Here is a 17805-nt window from a genome sequence, read left to right on the forward strand (position 1 = left end):
TTTGTGGAGCCAGCTTTAATTGTTTTTGGTGCCAGTGGGAGTTTAGCAAGGAAGTGTTAGTTTTTAACGTTAGCAGTCAAACCTGTTTCTGATGCTGCAGGCTAATCATCTCATGCTTATACTAACTCGGTTTAGAAGAAGTGAGCGCACATATGCACCTATCTCTAGTAAAGGCATATGCTGCACAGGTTAAGGGGATAAGGGAGGATATATTGCTACAAGTTGTATTTTATACCTTTTGGGGATCATTTCAGCCCTCAGGTTATGGTAGTTGGCCAATTGCAGGCCTACTGGCATTCTTGGAGAGACTTAGGAGCAGAACCATAATTGGTGGAGGCACTGAAAGAGAGTTATGCTTCTTTGTAGGTTCCCCTCCACTGGTTTAGTCTCCTATAGCTGTTCCTTTGCATTTTCTCCAGCAGAAGTGTCATTCTTTAGTAGGAGGTTGTAAATTAGAGAGAATGAAATGGAGCAGGTGTTGGTAATTCATTTGGATTTACCTCTCGCTTTTCCTTAGCTCCATAAGCAACTGGAGATTGGCAACCAGTGTTGGACATATCAAGACTGAACAGCTTTGTGCGTCCGTCCCCATGCTTTTTGGTTTTTCCAGCGTGGTTTTAGTGACTCACCGAGGTAATGATCGGATGTTTAGGTGGATGTGCAGAAGACATTTTTCTCATACCAGTACATCCTCAGTCATGCAAGTTCCTCTGAGGTGTATTTACAGAGAGGGTACTACTGTTCAAGATGCTTTGTTTGGGCTCATGTACATCACCTCTATACGTATTCACAAGGAATGTGTTGGCCGTAGGCGGATGGTGTCGACTTTTAGGAGCAAGAATTCTTTTCTGTTTAATCAAGTGGTTCAAGTTGGCCAATTCTGTCGACTATTCCAAAGGTCAAGGATCTGTTGCTTCACCTAACTCCTCCTCATTCTTATATTGTTATGTGGGGATGATACTTGCAATTTGCAGGCATGTCTGTCAGAAGACAAATAGGCGCTTGCTTCTTGAAGAATTTTAGCCCTTAAGGAAGCTTCCTACATAGTAAGGGCTTTCTTTGTTAGGAAACAGCCTCACTAGAGATTTGTCAGAATAATCAGGCACAATTGCAGTACAGTCTCAGCGTAAGAGAATATAACTTACATCTAACATTCATTAAACTTGTAAGTAATCTAGGACATCATCGTCACCAGGTTTTATAGGAGAGACACTGAAACTAATAGTTTACCATTTTATTCTTAAACCTATGTCCAGGTTTTGTTTTTCCCCTCAGTCGTGTAAAATGAAACAAGAATTTTGACAAGTGTCGTTACATTTACCTACAATACTCCACAGAATGGTCAGCACTACACCTGGTAAAGCTTACAAGATGTCAGGGCAGTGGAAAGACCATCAAAGATGCCTAGCAGGTTTATCCCTGGTCAGAAACTAAGTCATAGTAAAAAGATTGCTTCTTTGAGTGAAATGAACAACATGAGATTGGTTTAATAGTTCATTCTGCAGAAGGACAATTGAGGATTCAGAAAGAACAAAACTACCTACAAAGTGGCCATTACATCCGCAAGTTTGACAGTTGATGTGGAATTAGAGGAGTGCTCAAATGTAGACTTATTAGTATGCAGGTGAACAGGGACAATCAGTCGATTGCTACTCCTTTAAGGGCCCTCATGCTTGACAAGTGGATACATTTCTTTAAGTTTGACCTGATTCAGACTCGCAGGCCTTCCCCCTTTATGTACTCTAAAGAAGTATTGAGCAAATTTCATGTACAAGAATTTCTCAGTGACTCCTGTAGAGCCCTATTAGCCTCAGAGCAAATGATTTTTGGACTTGTTAGCTCTCTCAATAGATGCTTCTCTTATTCTTCCATTAACCCTTAAACGCCTACTGGACGTATCATATGTCGACTAAAATTGTCTGTTGGGTGCCAAGCGGACGTACCGTACGTCGACTACAAAAAATTTCAACCTTCGGTCAACTTTGACTCGACCGAAATGGTTGAAAAACGCAATTGTAAGCTAAAACTCTTACATTCTAGTAATATTCAATCATTTACCTTCATTTTGCAACAAATTGGAAGTCTCTAGCACAATATTTCGATTTATGGTGAATTTTTGAAAAAACTTTTTCCTTACGTCCGCACGGTAACTCGGCCGAAAATTTCAGAAATTCTTTCGTCATTTTGTCGTAATTTTTGCACTGTTTTATATTAGCCGTTGTGTAAAGTTTTATATATGAAAATGTGTGCAATTTCATGTAAAATACAACAAAATACAACCCATGGTTGTAGCTTTTATCAGTTTTGAAATATTTTCATATAAATCTCGATAACTGCCAAAATTTCAAAAGTGGGTCAACTTTGACTCGACCGAAATGGTAAAAAAAACGCAATTGTAAGCTAAAAATCTTACATTCTAGTAATATTCAATCATTTACCTTCATTTTGCAACAAATTGGAAGTCTCTAGCACAAAATTTCGATTTATGATGAATTTAAAAAAAAAAAATTTTTCCATACGTCCGCGCCAGAAATTCTTTCGTCACGTCGTAATGTTTGCACCGTTTTATATTAGTCGTTACATAAAGTTTTATATATGGAAATGTGCGCAATTTTGTGTAAAATACAACAAAATACAACCCATGGTTGTAGCTTTTATCAGTTTTGAAATATTTTCATATAAATCACGATAACTGCCAAAATTTCAACCTTCGGTCAACTTTGACTTGACCGAAATGGTAAAAAAACGCAATTGTAAGCTAAAACTCTTACATTCTAGTAATATTCAATCATTTACCTTCATTTTGCAACAAATTGGAAGTCTCTAGCACAATATTTCGATTTATGATGAATTTTTGAAAAAAACCTTTTCCTTACGTCCGCGCCAGAAATTCTTTCGTCACGTCGTAATGTTTGCACCGTTTTATATTAGTCGTTACATAAAGTTTTATATATGGAAATGTGTGCAATTTCATGTAGAATACAACAGAAAATAACTCATGGTTGTAGCTTTTATCAGTTTTGAAATATTTTCATATAAATCACGATAACTGCCAAAATTTCAACCTTCAGTCAACTTTAACTCGACCGAAATGGTCGAAAAACGCAATTATAAGCTAAAGCGCTTACATTCTAGTAATATTCAATCATTTACCTTCATTTTGCAACAAATTAGAAGTCTCTAGCACAATATTTCAATTTATGGTGAATTTTTGAAAAAAACTTTTTCCTTACGTCCGCACGGTAACTCGGCTGAAAATTTCAGAAATTCTTTCATCATTTTGTCGTAATTTTTGCACTGTTTTATATTAGCCGTTACATAAAGTTTTATATATGAAAATGTGCGCAATTTCATGTAAAATATAACAAAATACAACACATGGTTGTAGCTTGTATCAGTTTGGAAATATTTTCATATAAATCTCGATAACTGCCAAAATTTCAACCTTCGGTCAACTTTAACTCGACCGAAATGGTAAAAAAATGCAATTGTAAGCTAAAACTCTTACATTCTAGTAATATTCAATCATTTACCTTCATTTTGCAACAAATTGGAAGTCTCTAGCACAATATTTCGATTTATGATGAATTTTTGAAAAAAACTTTTTCCTTACGTCCGCGCCAGAAATTCTTTCGTCACGTTGTCGTAATGTTTGCAACGTTTTATATTAGTCGTTACATAAACTTTTATATATGAAAATGTGCGCAGTTTCATGTAGAATACAAAAGAAAATAATTCATGGTTGTAGCTTTTATCAGTTTTGAAATATTTTCATATAAATTACGATAAATAGAAAAAATTCGACCTTCGGTCAACTTTAACTCGACCGAAATGGTCGAAAACTGCAATTTTAAGCTAAAACACTTACAGTCTAGTAATATTCAGTCAGTTAGCTTCATTTTTCAACAAACGGGAAGTCTCTAGCACAATATTTCGATTTATGGAGAATTTTTGAAAAAAAACATTTTACGTCTGCACGTTACGGATTCATGCATCATATTGTGATAATATTTTCTCTGTGTTGCTTTGATCGTTTTACAATTTGTTATATACCAAAATCATTGCAATTTAGTGTACAATACAAAGAAAAAAATAATCCGTTAGCTTTAACCGTTTTGCTCACAGGGCGATTTGTATAAAATTATATATGAAAATTTTTTTTTGCTCTGTCATATATTTCAATATTTATATATGATAATGATATTTTTTTTCATTTCTGATGGTTGCATACTAAACTTCAGGCAATAACAAAAAAAAGGAGCCAAAAATGAACTCTTAATCTTAAAAACTAAGCGTGCTGTGATTTTTTGATAAAAACTTTTTTTCAGCTTCGGCGCTAACTCCCGAACGCCGCCGGCATATGGGAGACGTTTTTGTAAATAGAGGCTCGGCGTTTAAGGGTTAAGGGGAAATCAACTCAAACTACAGAATTCCATGCACTTCTACTACTTCTTCATCTCACACTTAACTGCTTGGAGATGCTTGACCATCTCTTCCCAATAAGGGGATTTTCAAAGTTATGAGTTCTGTCATTGATTGGGTGGAAAACAACTTGGCCTTGTATCAGAAGCAGCTGTTTGTGAATTGCTCAGGGTGCTGCTCTAGAGGAATTTTCAGCACATGGAACCTTGTAGACATCAAAGTTTCTCTGCTTTCGTAGTTATAGTAAGAGTTTTTCACTCTCTACTTTAAAGTTTATTGCTCCAGTCTTTTCATGGTATTGCTTCGTGCTGTTAGATTTGGCTGATGATCACCACCACAAGGTGTTAAGATTGAACCCCTACAACTCAGTATTAATCTCCCTCTAGAAATTAGATGCAGGTCTAAATTGTATCTGCAGATTTTTTTGAGCCATTGAATGAGTTCCATCGAATTATTTCCTGTGGAACTTTTATTTAGCACTATCAGCAGTTAAAAGAGTAAATTTACTGCAAGCACTCTTCTTAAGGCTGTTATAAAGAGAGTGCTATTTTGTCTTTTTGCCTTAGAGCTGAGAACAATGTTACAGCTAAGTTGTTTTGAGAACTGTAAGAATTCCAATTTAACCTCTTTGGTGAAGAAGAGCAAACACTTCTCTGTCCTGGTGGGGCAATTAAAGCTTACTTAGATAGGCTAAGCCTGGAAGAGGCAGTTGTCCTTTTGTTTTGTGGTTTTAGAAATCTAGAACATCTTTAACAGTGGTTAAGCCTGGAAGGGGCAGAGTTAACCTTTTGGTGTTTTAGAACCTTTGAACATCTTTGTCAAAGAACACGAGGTTCTCGGTGACATATTTGATAAGTGTAGTGCATGAGAACCAGCTCCATACCTTTTACCTTTATTAAAGGTAAACATTCATATTGTGAGAGCTGTTGCAACTTCCCTTAGTTTTACGACAACTTGTTGCTTGAGGAAGGGATTAATGTGGCGCAGTAAAGTGCAAATTGGTTTTTGTTGCTCACTACCGTATGTATGCAAAAGCGTGTTTGAAAATAGTCGAACCCTTATTTTGCAACTAGTAGCGGGTCAAGTCTTTTCCTGAACCAAAGAAATGCCAATCTTTTAGATTCTTTGTTTTAAATCCCGGGTTTTAATATTTTGGGGAGCGTAAAGGTACATATATTGTGTAGAAGCATACCTCTATGTCGTAAAGGTATTTATTTTTAGTGACTGTCATTTTATAGGGCTTTGGACCCAGGCACAAGGGTCCCCTCATGCTGCTTCTTTTTCATTCTGGCTGAATATGTATGAGAGCTTTGTCCCCGAATGGATACCATCTTCTGGCGACAGTAAGATCCAGAAAGGATTCCAGATCAGGCAAGAATGTTTTGGGTTTCAGGCAAGAATGTTTGGGTTTCATGCAAGAAACCTTAGCTCGATTGGCTGAGAGGATTTTGTCTAGCTGCACTAACACCATCCTCTTTTCAATGTGGGAATCAGCTATCTTTAACAGTCGGTAAAATTCATCCCAGATAATACAATTTTGTACCTTTGGCCATGGTTGGTTACTTTAATGAAATATTAATTAAGATAAGCCTTGAACAACACTCACCATGGACAGCTGTAAAGCCCCCATCAAACACATGAAGAGGTAAAATCACACATAAGAATAATGGTAGGTGGCCAATTGAAAGTTCTGATCAATAGATGATTTTGCTTTATTGCAAACAGATTATGGGATTTCAAATAATAGAATATTAATTCAACTCTCAGTAAAGAAAATTAATGATAAAATTTACAGCACAACAGAGAGCCAGTGGCTCGGGTAATACAGATTTTGGTTCCTCTAGGCATTTACTACATTTACTTAATTCTTGCAATACTACAACATTGATAAATTCTCCAGGCAAGATGGACGTTCAGAGAACGAGGGTGAGCAATATAACACATGTCTGGAAATAGAATAATCCCAGATAAAGCTTCATGGAAATATTGGTTCTCTCAGTGGCAATTATAAGCACATGGGAGAAATAATGTAAGGGTTCACTACAAGCAAGGGACAAATTTAATTCACACCGGGAAGCACTTGAACACTGGGTAACGTGATATCAAAGAGTATTTAATGGGGAGAGAAATTATGAAATGAAACGAGAGATTCGGGGTAAGGAACAGAGAACTGGTAACACTTGAATGCCAGATGTACCGTGGGTTGCCTTGCAATGTGCACTTTGCAATAATGGCTGGATTTTAGACCTCACAAAGCCACTTGTAGCCTGTGGTTCCATTTCACAGAAAGAGTGCAGTACACATGACATGGCTGAGAAATTACAGCAAGACTTCTCTTACTGACTGAAAGGTGGACTGAACAAGACTGAGAGCTAGTGGCCTGCCTCACTTCCCTATATCATTGTCAGATTGGCCTGAGGGCAGATGTCATCTCCTTCAAAACATGGACATCAGCTGGTATCGGTAAAGGACATTGGAGAACCAGTACAAAGCTCACACAGTGGAAGTTAGATGAAAAAAGGGATTAAAACCTGGGACGCTCGGTTTCCCTTGCGTTAAACACTCCTTAGTGAATAATTTAATTTTCTACCTGGACCCAATATGAATGACACACCTTAAAAGTACTCTTCCACACTTCTGTGTGTAGACCCTGGCTGCCCATCACCTAAAACACAGGACTCTGACCCCTACACTAAGTAAGCAAAAAGACAATTGCGCCAGAAATCTGTAAGAAATTTCATAGTAAACTTTATTATTTGGATACTTACCTGCTGTTAAAGTAGGCCCCATCCAGCCTCCCCACACTTAGTTAGCTGTCAAGGAGAATTCTGATGAGCTAAAACATTCGAAACACCTGGTAGGGAACAGGTGTACTAGACAGTCATCTAGGCAGCCATTCGATCTTTTGTTTGAATGCCGACTCGCCTATCAGCGCAGAGATGTAAGCTATCTTTAACAGTGGGTAAGTATCCAAATCATAAATTGTATTATGAAAATTTAGATTTTGGGATATCAGAGCTCATGCTTGCCAGCTCAGTGAAGCATGAGGCAATCACTTGAAAAAATGTATTCATGTGATGACAATAATTGCCCATTCTATAGAACACATGAGTGTAGTTCCCCTTGACCACAGTTGCTGGAATTTCATAGCACAAGGACACAGGTCAACAAAGCATGACAGATTCATTTAAAATAATATTCAAAGTGAATTTTTATAAATTTTTTCATGTTTGATTAACAATTATTGGGATTTCAAAGCACAATTAACAAAGCATGATGCAATCACTTAAAGTATTCATGAAAGGAACTCTATTTTCAAATGTTTAACTAAATGATTACCCATTCTATGGTTCTTAAAAGTGCACTTTGTCTTCTTGTCAACACAAATCTTGAGAATTTCAGAGTACTTGCTCACAAAATTAACAAAGAATAATGCAATTGCTGTTGGCAAAATCTATTATTTTACCCTAAATATTGCCCTTTAGGTGCAAGTAAGGTAAGACTTACAGTAGTTTCATTAGTTAAAATGCAGGTACACTGCTATTTAATTTAACATGTCAGAGTTGCAGGAAATGAACAGTGACATTTTTACTTTGAAGGAATTTTTTTAAGTTAATTTTAAAAGTAAATTTAACAATGCACTAAAAGTACATTAAATTGTGGTAATTGTGACAAAATTTTTTCTTAAGTTCATTTTAAAAGTAAATTTAAGAATTACTAGAAGTACATTAAATTGTGGTAATTGCAATGTATGCTGTAGTTTAGAGATTTTAACATATAAAGTAACCACACATACTTTACTTGCAAATGCAAAACCACAAAGGATTGTGGAAGCCCTTCGTTGGCTGAGTCGGTTGAGCTTCAGACTGTCACTCGATGGGCCGGAGTTCAATTCCCCGGGCCAGCTGATGAAGAGTTAGAGGAATTTATTTCTGGTGATAGAAATTCATTTCTCGCTATAATGTGGTTCGGATTCCACAATAAGCTGTAGGTCCCGTTGCTAAGTAACCAGTTTGTTCTTAGCCACGTAAAATAAGTCTAATCCTTCAGGCCAGCCCTAGGAGAGCTGTTAATCAGCTCAGTGGTCTGGTAAAACTAAGGTATACTTAACTTTAACAAAGGATTGTGGGGATGAAAACTGCAGGGTTTTTACAAGGCAGAAAGCAGATGCCAAATGACCAACTCATTGTGCACAGAGTGTGGGCATGATGGTTCAATTACTCTGGGGTCAAAGAACCCTTGCATGCAGGTTTAGACATGGTGTCTATCACTTTTATTGGAGCATCTGATAAATCTTAACTTGCTTACTGGATTACATTCTTGAAGTATTTTATTCTTACCAGATTTGACAAACTTAAGTTCAGGTGCCAGAGTATACTCATCAGAATTTTCTCAAAATTATGTAGTGTACAGTGTAAAATTAAGAGTAATTTCCTTTTTTTTTTTGTCATTACTAGTTATTTTTTTCCCTGTGATTATATGTTTGTTGAAAACTAAAAAGAGATTGCCATTACTGTTCATCCTTCAAGTAAAGTAATAACAAAAGAATAATGTTGTGTATCTTTTTCTTGCTTCTCTTGTTTTGCTGGGAGTTAAAAATACAGCATTGTGCTTTTGATAATTTATGTAAGTTCCACTTCAGCAGGTGTTAAAAAAATTTTTTTACTTTAGAAGTTAAATCATAGAAAGCTTGTAAATTTATTTTATCATTGTCTCCTTGATGTTAATTTTATGTACCTTAATTCTTTTGATCAGATGTACATGAGAAGGTGGTGCACTTAGTGATGCGAGCACCACCACAAAGTAACAGCAGTGGTAGCGGTGCTGGTTCTAGTACGACAGGTGGAGCTGGTGGTAGCCATTTTCATCATCGCCATCACAACCATCATCACCGTCGTCAACCCCCATCAGAAGGTGCACAGGTCCTCCTTGGATCATTTGTGTTGCCTGAAGATAGTGAGCCTATAGGTGTGTCCTATCATAGGTTCAGGGTCATATTTTCTAAAACATTCTTTAATCAAAGTGTAGGACAGCACTTTTCATTCAAAATTAAGGAAAATTTTAATATGGTTCTTGCAGCTACTTATGCCTAATGAAAACTTGCTTATCTTAATCTTAAATTTTCATTATTTCATGGAAGAATTTTAGCATCAGTGAAAAGTTAGTCTCTGAATTTGACGCAAGTTTTTATACTAATTCATTATATCGTAGCAAACTGTCCAGATAATTTTTGTAGGTTTTTGGGTGAAACATATAATTTTACCTTTGCAGATTTATTTCAAGTACTGAGAAATGTAGATAATGTTTTTTCTTAGGTGGGTTGAAGGAAAATTATTACTGGACCCCTAAAAAAAGATTTATGGTCTTATGAAAATATGAACTTACATCTTTTATGTGGATATCTTTGTGAAAGCTGGTAATGTTGGTAAAGAGGGAGTTAAGAAACTTGTGACTATCAGCCATCATTGTATCGGCATACAGATGTGAGGAAAGTATGTATACTATTTTGTAACTGTTTTGAGTATGTGTCTTAGTTGAATCTTTTCCTAGCCTAACTCGTCAAAATGCTACAATCATGCAATCCACCCACCTGTTCAGGTTCCTCTTCCTGTATAATTGAGCTTAAGACCACAAAAAAAACCACAAACTGACTTACAACCCACAACTGACAACCTAACAAAGAGAGCTCTCTATACCAGTCCACACCAAAAAGCATCGCTGGTTCAAACTTCATTGTTTACATTGTTCACCCTTCAGCCGCCTTATTGCGTCCTGTGGAGTCACAACACAAACGGTTTCACTTTAAAACATAAAGAACGTTTTGTTCATGACACTTACCTGCCAGATATATATATAGCTGTATTTCTCCGAAATCCGACAGAATTTCAAAACTCGCGGCACACGCAGTGTGGCCAGGTGGTTAGTACTCATTCCTGCCGCTGGGAGGCGGGAATCAGGAACCATTCCCATTTTCTATTCAGATTTTCTCTGTCGCCGGTACTGTCAACACCTGTTGTCAGTACCTCCGTCTCTGGATTTCGTTACTTGCTGGTTTCCACTTAAGTATTCTCTTGACTTTTGGTATTGGACTTTGGACTGTGGATTGGCACACGCTTTTTTCTGGACTGTTTTTGATTTTGCTTATGACTGCTCTTTAAATATGTCTGGATCTAGTTCTGCTAGTTTTCGTGTATGTTGCATGAGTGATTGTAAGGTGAGGCTACCGAAAGCTTCGGTAGACCCTCACTCGGTTTGCTTGAGGTGTAGGGGGCATGTTTGTCTGATAGATGATCGATGTAAGGAGTGTGAACCTTTGTCTGATGCGAGCTGGAAGTCGTATGATTCGTATGTTCGCAAGTTGGAGCGTGACAGGGTCAGGAGGTCCTCCTCCAGGAGTGTGTGCAAGAGTCAGGTTATTTCCTCTCCTGATAATCCTAAAGTAGATAATGTTGCACCTGTCCCTGTGGTTTTGCCTTCGGGCCCTGATGTTGTGTCTGCGGAGGGTTTGGCCCTGGCGGAGATCATGAACTCCATCCGTGCGCTCGAAAATAAAGTGACATCTCTTCAAAGTGTTGTGAAGTGCAGTGCTCCCCCCAGTGTTGTGGAGGGGGCGTCAGATCGGCCCCATAATGCTTCTAGGCCTGGACCGCTGTCAGACTCCCAGGACTCAGGGAGAAGGCATGTCGAAAGCCGCAAGAAGGTTACGGGGCCTTCCCACCGATCTGACGTCCCTTCGGCAGGTCCTGTTGTCACTTCCCAGGCTGCCAAGGATCGTGCTTTAGCACGTTTTCTCAAGGACTGCTTTTCGTCCTCCGAGGCGTCCTCCCCTCGTAAGGGGTGGAACTCTCGGAAGGACTCTCGTCCTCTGAAGAGGAGCTTCGTTCAAGAGGACGCTTCTCGTCAGTCTTCATCGTCTGTTGGGTATCATGAAGCTTTCCCACCACAGAAGAGGACCAAGACGTCGTCTGATGAGGACGTTTGTGAGCGCCCCAGTCGCTCTAAGGAGAGAACCTTTTTAGCTCCTGTGAGGAAGAAGAAGGCGTCCCCTCGCCCCTCGTCTTCCCATAGGATTAACTCTCCCCCCAGACTTGATTCTTCTCCGTCTAAGAAGATTTTGTTGGAGATGCAGCGGCAGTTGTCTTCTCTTATTGCTGAGAGGGACGCAGCGCCTCGTCGTCGCAAGGACTTAAATTTGCCCGTCAAGAAGTCCAGGAAGTCTCCCTCTCCTGCTCCTTTTTCTTCGTCTCCGTCTCCTGCTTCGTCGCCTTGTCGCCCTCTTAGTTCACGAGTTCCCCGTCGTGACGCTCGTCAACGTGACGCTTCGCGAGCTGCTTCCCAGGACGCTTCGGTTGCCGCTCTTCAGGACGCTTCTGTGCAGGACGCTCTTCTGGACTTTGAGATGGACGCCCGGATGGACGCTCCCTAGGACGTCCCTTCTGTTGCTCTTCGAGGCGTTACGGAGCATTCTCTTTCGTCTGCGAAAAGAAGATCCCTTCTTCGTATCGGACCTCAAGGCCTTCGTTCCCCTAAAGTGTTGGGTGACTCGGTTGTTTCTCCGGCTGTTGTGGGAGAAGTTTCTGGCGACTCGGATCCTGCTGACGTCGAGCCCTCTTCTGCTTCCTCTACTTCCGATTATCAGGTGTTAACCGGACTTCTTAAAGACTTGTTCGGAGATAAGTTTAAACCCTCGGCTCCTCTCTCTCCTCCTTCACAGTTAGCTTCTTCCAAAGCGAGGAGAGCGCCAGGGTTTGTGAAGATGACTTCTTCGTTGGCTACCAAGAGGGCTTTTAAGAAAGTCAACGCATGGATGGAGGAACGGAAGTCCCATGGCAAGACCTCTTTTGCAGTGCCTCCGTCTAAGCTTTGTGGCAAGGCTGGTATGTGGTATGAGACAGGAGAGGATATCAGTCCTAGAGTTCCTTCTTCTTCTCAAGGGGATTTCACCAGCCTTGTCGGCGCTCCCAGAAGGTCCCATCTGTCTACTGCAAAGGTTTCTTGGACTTTGTCAGAGACAGATCATCATCTCAAGGGACTCTTCCGCACCATGGAGGTGTTTAATTTTTTGGACTGGTGCTTGGGAGCTTTAGACCTTAAGCTAAGGAGCCCCGATTCGATCAGCCTGGGGGAGCTCTCTAGTGTCCTTAACTGTATGGATAAGACAGTCAGGGATGGATCAGAAGAACTGGCTTCTCACTTTGGTACGGGCCTCTTAAAGAAGAGGGCCTTGTTTTGCGACTTTACCTCTAAGTCAGTCTCTCCTTCGCAAAGGGCAGAGTTATTGTTCGCCCCTTTGTCCAACCATCTCTTCCCCCAGTCTTTAATTAGGGACATCTCTTCTAGTCTTAAGGAGAAGGCCACGCAAGATCTTCTGGCCCATTCTTCGAGACGTCCTCCAGCTCCTTCTTCTTCAGCTTCAGTTTTGTCCGCCAGGAAGAAGAAGCCCTTTCGTGGAGGAACCTCTTCCTCTAGATCGTCTCCGCGAGGAAGAGGTTTCACCAGAGGAGCAGCCCCCTCAAAACCTAGGGGAAAAAAGTGCCTCCTTACGCCTCCAGACACCAGTAGGAGCCAGGCTTCTTTATTTTGCGGGAGCCTGTAGAACGAAAGGGGCGGACTCTGGTCTCTAAGTGTTCTAGAGAAGGGTTACAAGATCCCCTTTCTCGTGTTGCCACCCCTTTGCACGTCGCCCAGGGATCTGTCGCCTTCTTACCATCGAGAAAAGCAACAGATTCTTTTAGACCTCCTGGAGCAGTTGATAGAGAAGAGAGCCGTGGAACAAGTTCTGAAATTGGATTCTCCGGGGTTCTACAACAGACTTTTCTTAGTCCCGAAACAGTCGGGAGAATGGAGACCGGTCTTGGATGTAAGCATCTTGAACCACTTTATTTTGAAAGAGAAATTCAAGATGGAAACGCCCCAGTCGGTTCTCGGGGCTTTAAGGCCAGGAGATTGGATGGTCTCTCTGGACTTGCAAGACGCGTACTTCCATGTTCCCATACATCCTCAGTCAAGAAAGTACCTGAGGTTTGTGCTGGGGGGACGAGTCTTCCAGTTCAGAGCTCTCTGCTTCGGTTTGTGCACTGCTCCCATGATCTTCACAGTGATCATGAAAAATGTCGCGAGGTGGCTTCACCTGGCGGGTGTTCATGTTTCGTTCTACTTGGACGATTGGCTCATCCGAGCCTCTTCTCGGGGGAAGTGTCTGGAGGACCTGATTTTGACGCTGAATTTGACGAAGTCCCTGGGACTTCTTGTGAACCAAGAAAAGTCCCATCTGATCCCGACGCAGTCCATCGTCTATCTGGGGATTCAGATGGATTCAGTGGCTTTTCGAGCTTTTCCATCCCGAGAACGTCAACTGCTTTGCTTAGAAAAAGTTTCGTCTTTCCTAGGGAAGGAAACGTGCTCGGTGAGGGAATGGATGAGTTTGCTGGGGACCATTTCCTCGCTGGAGAAGTTTGTTTCCCTGGGAAGACTTCATCTCAGACCGCTCCAGTTTTTCATGGCGGAGAACTGGATGGACAAGGAGGATCTGGAAGAGACATTGAAGATCTCTCCATTAGTCAAGGATCACCTGAGGTGGTGGCTCGACCCCTTAAAACTTGCAGAAGGGGTTTCTCTTTGCCTTCAGAGCCCCGACCTAGTGTTGTTTTCCGATGCGTCCAGCGAAGGATGGGGAGCAACACTAGGAGGGGAAGAAGTGTCAGGCACCTGGAGAGGGGAACAGGTGTCCTGGCACATGAATCTCAAAGAATTGGGGCTATCCTGCTGGCCCTTCAATTCTTCAAGACCAGTTTCAGGCCGAATTGTCCAAGTAAATTCGGACAATACCACAGCTCTAGCTTACCTCAAAAAACAGGGGTACTCGATCCGTTCCCTGTTCACCGTGGCGAGGAGATCCTGCTTTGGACTCATGCATGGGGGTCACAATCCTCACAAGGTTCATTGCGGGCGTGGAGAATATCCGAGCGGACCTTCTCAGTCGGCAACATCAGCTTCTACCGATCGAGTGGACCCTTCACGAGGAGGTATGTTTAGAACTGTGGAGGTTATGGGGACGTCCTCTAGTGGACCTCTTTGCCACGTCCAGGACGAAAAGACTCCCTCTTTATTGCTCTCCTGTCCTAGACCCAGGAGCAATAGCTATAGACGCCCTCCTCTGGAACTGGAAAGGCCTCGACATTACGCTTTTCCTCCCTTCAAGATTCTGGGAGAAGTGATCAGGAAATTTGCAATGTCGGAAGGAACAAGGATGACTTTAATAACCCCCTTCTGGCCAGCAGCGGATTGGTTCCCAGAGACCATGGCCTTCCTGGTGGACTTTCCAAGGACGCTTCCACTGTGGGTGGACCTTCTCAGGCAACCGCATTTCAAAAGGTTCCACAAAAACCTCCCCGCTCTGAGTCTGACTGCGTTGAGACTATCACAAAGCTGGCAAGAGCAAGAGGATTTTCGAAAGCAGTGGCAAAGGCTATCGCCAGTGCCAGGAGACCTTCATCTAATGCGGTCTATCAGTCCAAGTGGGCTGTTTTTAGGAAATGGTGCAGGAGCAACGGAATTTCCTCGACCACGACCTCTGTACCACAAATAGCTGACTTCCTGTTTCATCTCAGGCAAAAGAATAAACTGGCAGTCTCAACTATTAAGGGCTATAGGAGTATGCTGTCGGCAGTCTTTAGACACAGAGGCCTGAACTTGTCCGACAACAAGGATCTTCACGATCTCTTGAGATCCTTCGAGACTGTCAAAATTCCTCAACTCAGGACGCCTTCTTGGAATCTGGATGTTGTCCTGAAGTTCCTTATGTCAAGTGCTTTCGAACCTCTGTCTTCGGCTTCCCTCAAGAACGTGACTAGGAAGGCTGTCTTCCTAACGGCTCTGGCGACAGCTAAGAGGATTAGTGAAGTGCAAGCCATTAGCAAACATATTGGCTTTAGGGGTCCTAATGCTGTATGCTCCCTAAATCCTTTGTTCTTAGCTAAGAACGAAAATCCTTCAAACCCTTGGCCCAAGTCTTTTGAAATCAAAGGTTTGACGGAGATTCTTGGGCAAGAGTCAGAAAGAGTCCTGTGTCCTGTCAGGGCTCTCAAGTTCTACTTAGCCAAGACCAAGGAGACTAGAGGCTCATCGGACAGTCTGTGGTGTTCGGTGAAGAGACCTGATCTTCCTATGTCTAAGAATGCCTTAGCATTCTTTTAAGAAGTACTATTAGAGAGGCTCATTCCTCCTGCCTAGAAGGTGACATGAGACTTCTGAAAGTAAAGGCTCATGAAATAAGAGCCATCGCGACTTCGGTGGCTTTCCAAAAGAATATGTCCCTTAATGATATTCTGGGTGCCACCTTCTGGCGAAGTAATTCAGTGTTCGCCGCATTACTTGCGGATGTGAAGACAACATTTGAAGACTGCTCTTCGCTGGGACCATACGTTTCCGCAGACACGATGTTGGGAGAAGAGGGCAATACTCATCCTATCCTTTAGGGGTTAGGTAGTATTTTTTAATCTTGTTGTTGTGTTTTTGGTTGTTATGTGGCCATTGAGATGGACGTCCCAATTTTTTAGCCTATGTCAGGTTCAATGCCTTAGATAGGCCGGTCAGGTGGTTGGTCGTTGCTCCTTTTCCCTCTCTGTATGGTCGCATGATCTAGTCCTATTGTGGTCACGCCCTCGTGGACGGGTCATCTAGATCTCACCAGCTTTATAGGTCCCTACCTTGCTGGAGACTCTAGAAAAGCAGAAGCAGGCTTGGGTGACAGTAACCTCGAAGTCAGCTATGCTAACAGGTAAGGAACCAAGGCGTCAATCGCCTACATTTGTTTGTTTCCTAAATCCTATTCTGTCTCTTCCCACCTCCAACGGTGGGATTCAGCTATATATATATATCTGGCAGGTAAGTGTCATGAACAAAATGATATTTTAATGATAAAATAAAGTTTGTTCATACTTACCTGGCAGATATACATACTTTTAGTGCCCACCCGCCTCCCCTCTTGAGACAGTGGCACTAGAAAATCTGAATAGAAAATGGGAATGGTTCCCGATTCCCGCCTCCCAGCGGCAGGAATGAGTACTAACCACCTGGCCACACTGCGTGTGCCGCGAGTTCTGAAATTCTGTCGGATTTCGGAGAAATACAGCTATATATATATCTGCTAGGTAAGTATGAACAAACTTTATTTTATCATTAAAATATCATTTTGTTATAAAAACACCTTATAAAATTAAACATGTACTTCTTGTACATTTTGTAAATGAATAACACCCATACTATTTCATTAATGCAGAAAATAGAAATAAAATGATAATGACTAAACTTTAAGAACTGATATATAATCACACTTATCTCCTTCTCCAAGCTCTTCTTATCGTAATCCCCTCTAATCTCCCTTATTCTTTAATTCTTCACCCCCTACATAATTTCTAATATTTTCCCCTGAAACTCCTGCTTTAGTTAATACATCAGCTGTTTGATCTTTTCCTTTTATCCATCTCATCTCCTTTATTTCTCCTGTTTCTGTTGTTTTTCTTATTGCTGCAATATCAATTTTTAATCTCTTACTACTTACTCCAGTACTTGATTTTACTGCATTGATTAGTGTTTTACTAACAGTACAGTATTAATCAATGCTTATAATTTTCTCCCCCTACTATCTCTTCCCACACTCGGAGCTTCTGCTTCAATGGTGGCTTTGCTACTCTTCTGGATTCTTTGGATTTCCACCATATGGGACTTTTCTGATTACCATTTGTCAAGGATATCACATAACCCCATTTTGTATGACCATCTATATTCTCAAATGAAGCATCTGCATAGGTTTCCCAATAAATCTTTTATTCTTCTAACTCACTTATTATCACTTCTCCCATTATGTTCTTAGTTTTTCTCACTGTTTTAATCAGCTTTTTCATATCTTGAGTCATTCCTTCTTTAAAAGCTTTACTTAATTCACTAACGTCGTTTGATATTTCTGGCATGGTATGTAGCGATACCCAGTTCAACTGTCCTACCACTGATCTATACTCTGTTAACTGCTTTTGTCCTAACACTCAATTACCTGTAAATTTTCTAGTGTCTGGTTCTCTTACAGAATTTATTTACTTCCACTTATTAAGACAAATTCTATTTTCCTTATGCTCTACTATTACTCCTATATACTTGAAACTTTTACTCGCTTGTTCTCCTACTTGCAATTTCCCTTTCCATTTCCCAATTGTTGCCTTTAAAAATCCTTCCTTTCCTCCAAAGCAAAAATCATCTGCATGTGTACATAAAATACCATTCAATTTATTGTCATTTCTCTAAAAGAATATATTAGGTTCTAATCTATTCTCTTGCCTTTAAGCTCCTCTATTTTTACCAGCTTACAAATACCATGCTTTTGCTGCA

The 17805-nt window shown here is 40.9% G+C and overlaps 1 protein-coding gene across 25 annotated transcripts in view; it reads left to right on the top strand.

The window, feature by feature from the left end:
• LOC136833412 (large proline-rich protein BAG6) overlaps nucleotides 1-17805 on the top strand; it is a 225757-nt gene that overhangs the window by 42622 nt on the left and 165330 nt on the right. For 15 of the 25 annotated variants that reach the window (XM_067095630.1, XM_067095557.1, XM_067095692.1 and 12 more), the window contains exon 4: nucleotides 9178-9390. In XM_067095630.1, coding sequence (XP_066951731.1) covers nucleotides 9178-9390 — 213 coding nt within the window. The remainder of the gene's footprint in view (nucleotides 1-9177; nucleotides 9391-17805) is intronic. The other 10 variants (XM_067095625.1, XM_067095724.1, XM_067095683.1 and 7 more) reach the window with 1 other exon arrangement.

The sequence above is a fragment of the Macrobrachium rosenbergii genome, chromosome 4 (genome assembly GCF_040412425.1).
Source record: "Macrobrachium rosenbergii isolate ZJJX-2024 chromosome 4, ASM4041242v1, whole genome shotgun sequence".
Taxonomy (NCBI): Eukaryota; Metazoa; Arthropoda; class Malacostraca; order Decapoda; family Palaemonidae; genus Macrobrachium; species Macrobrachium rosenbergii.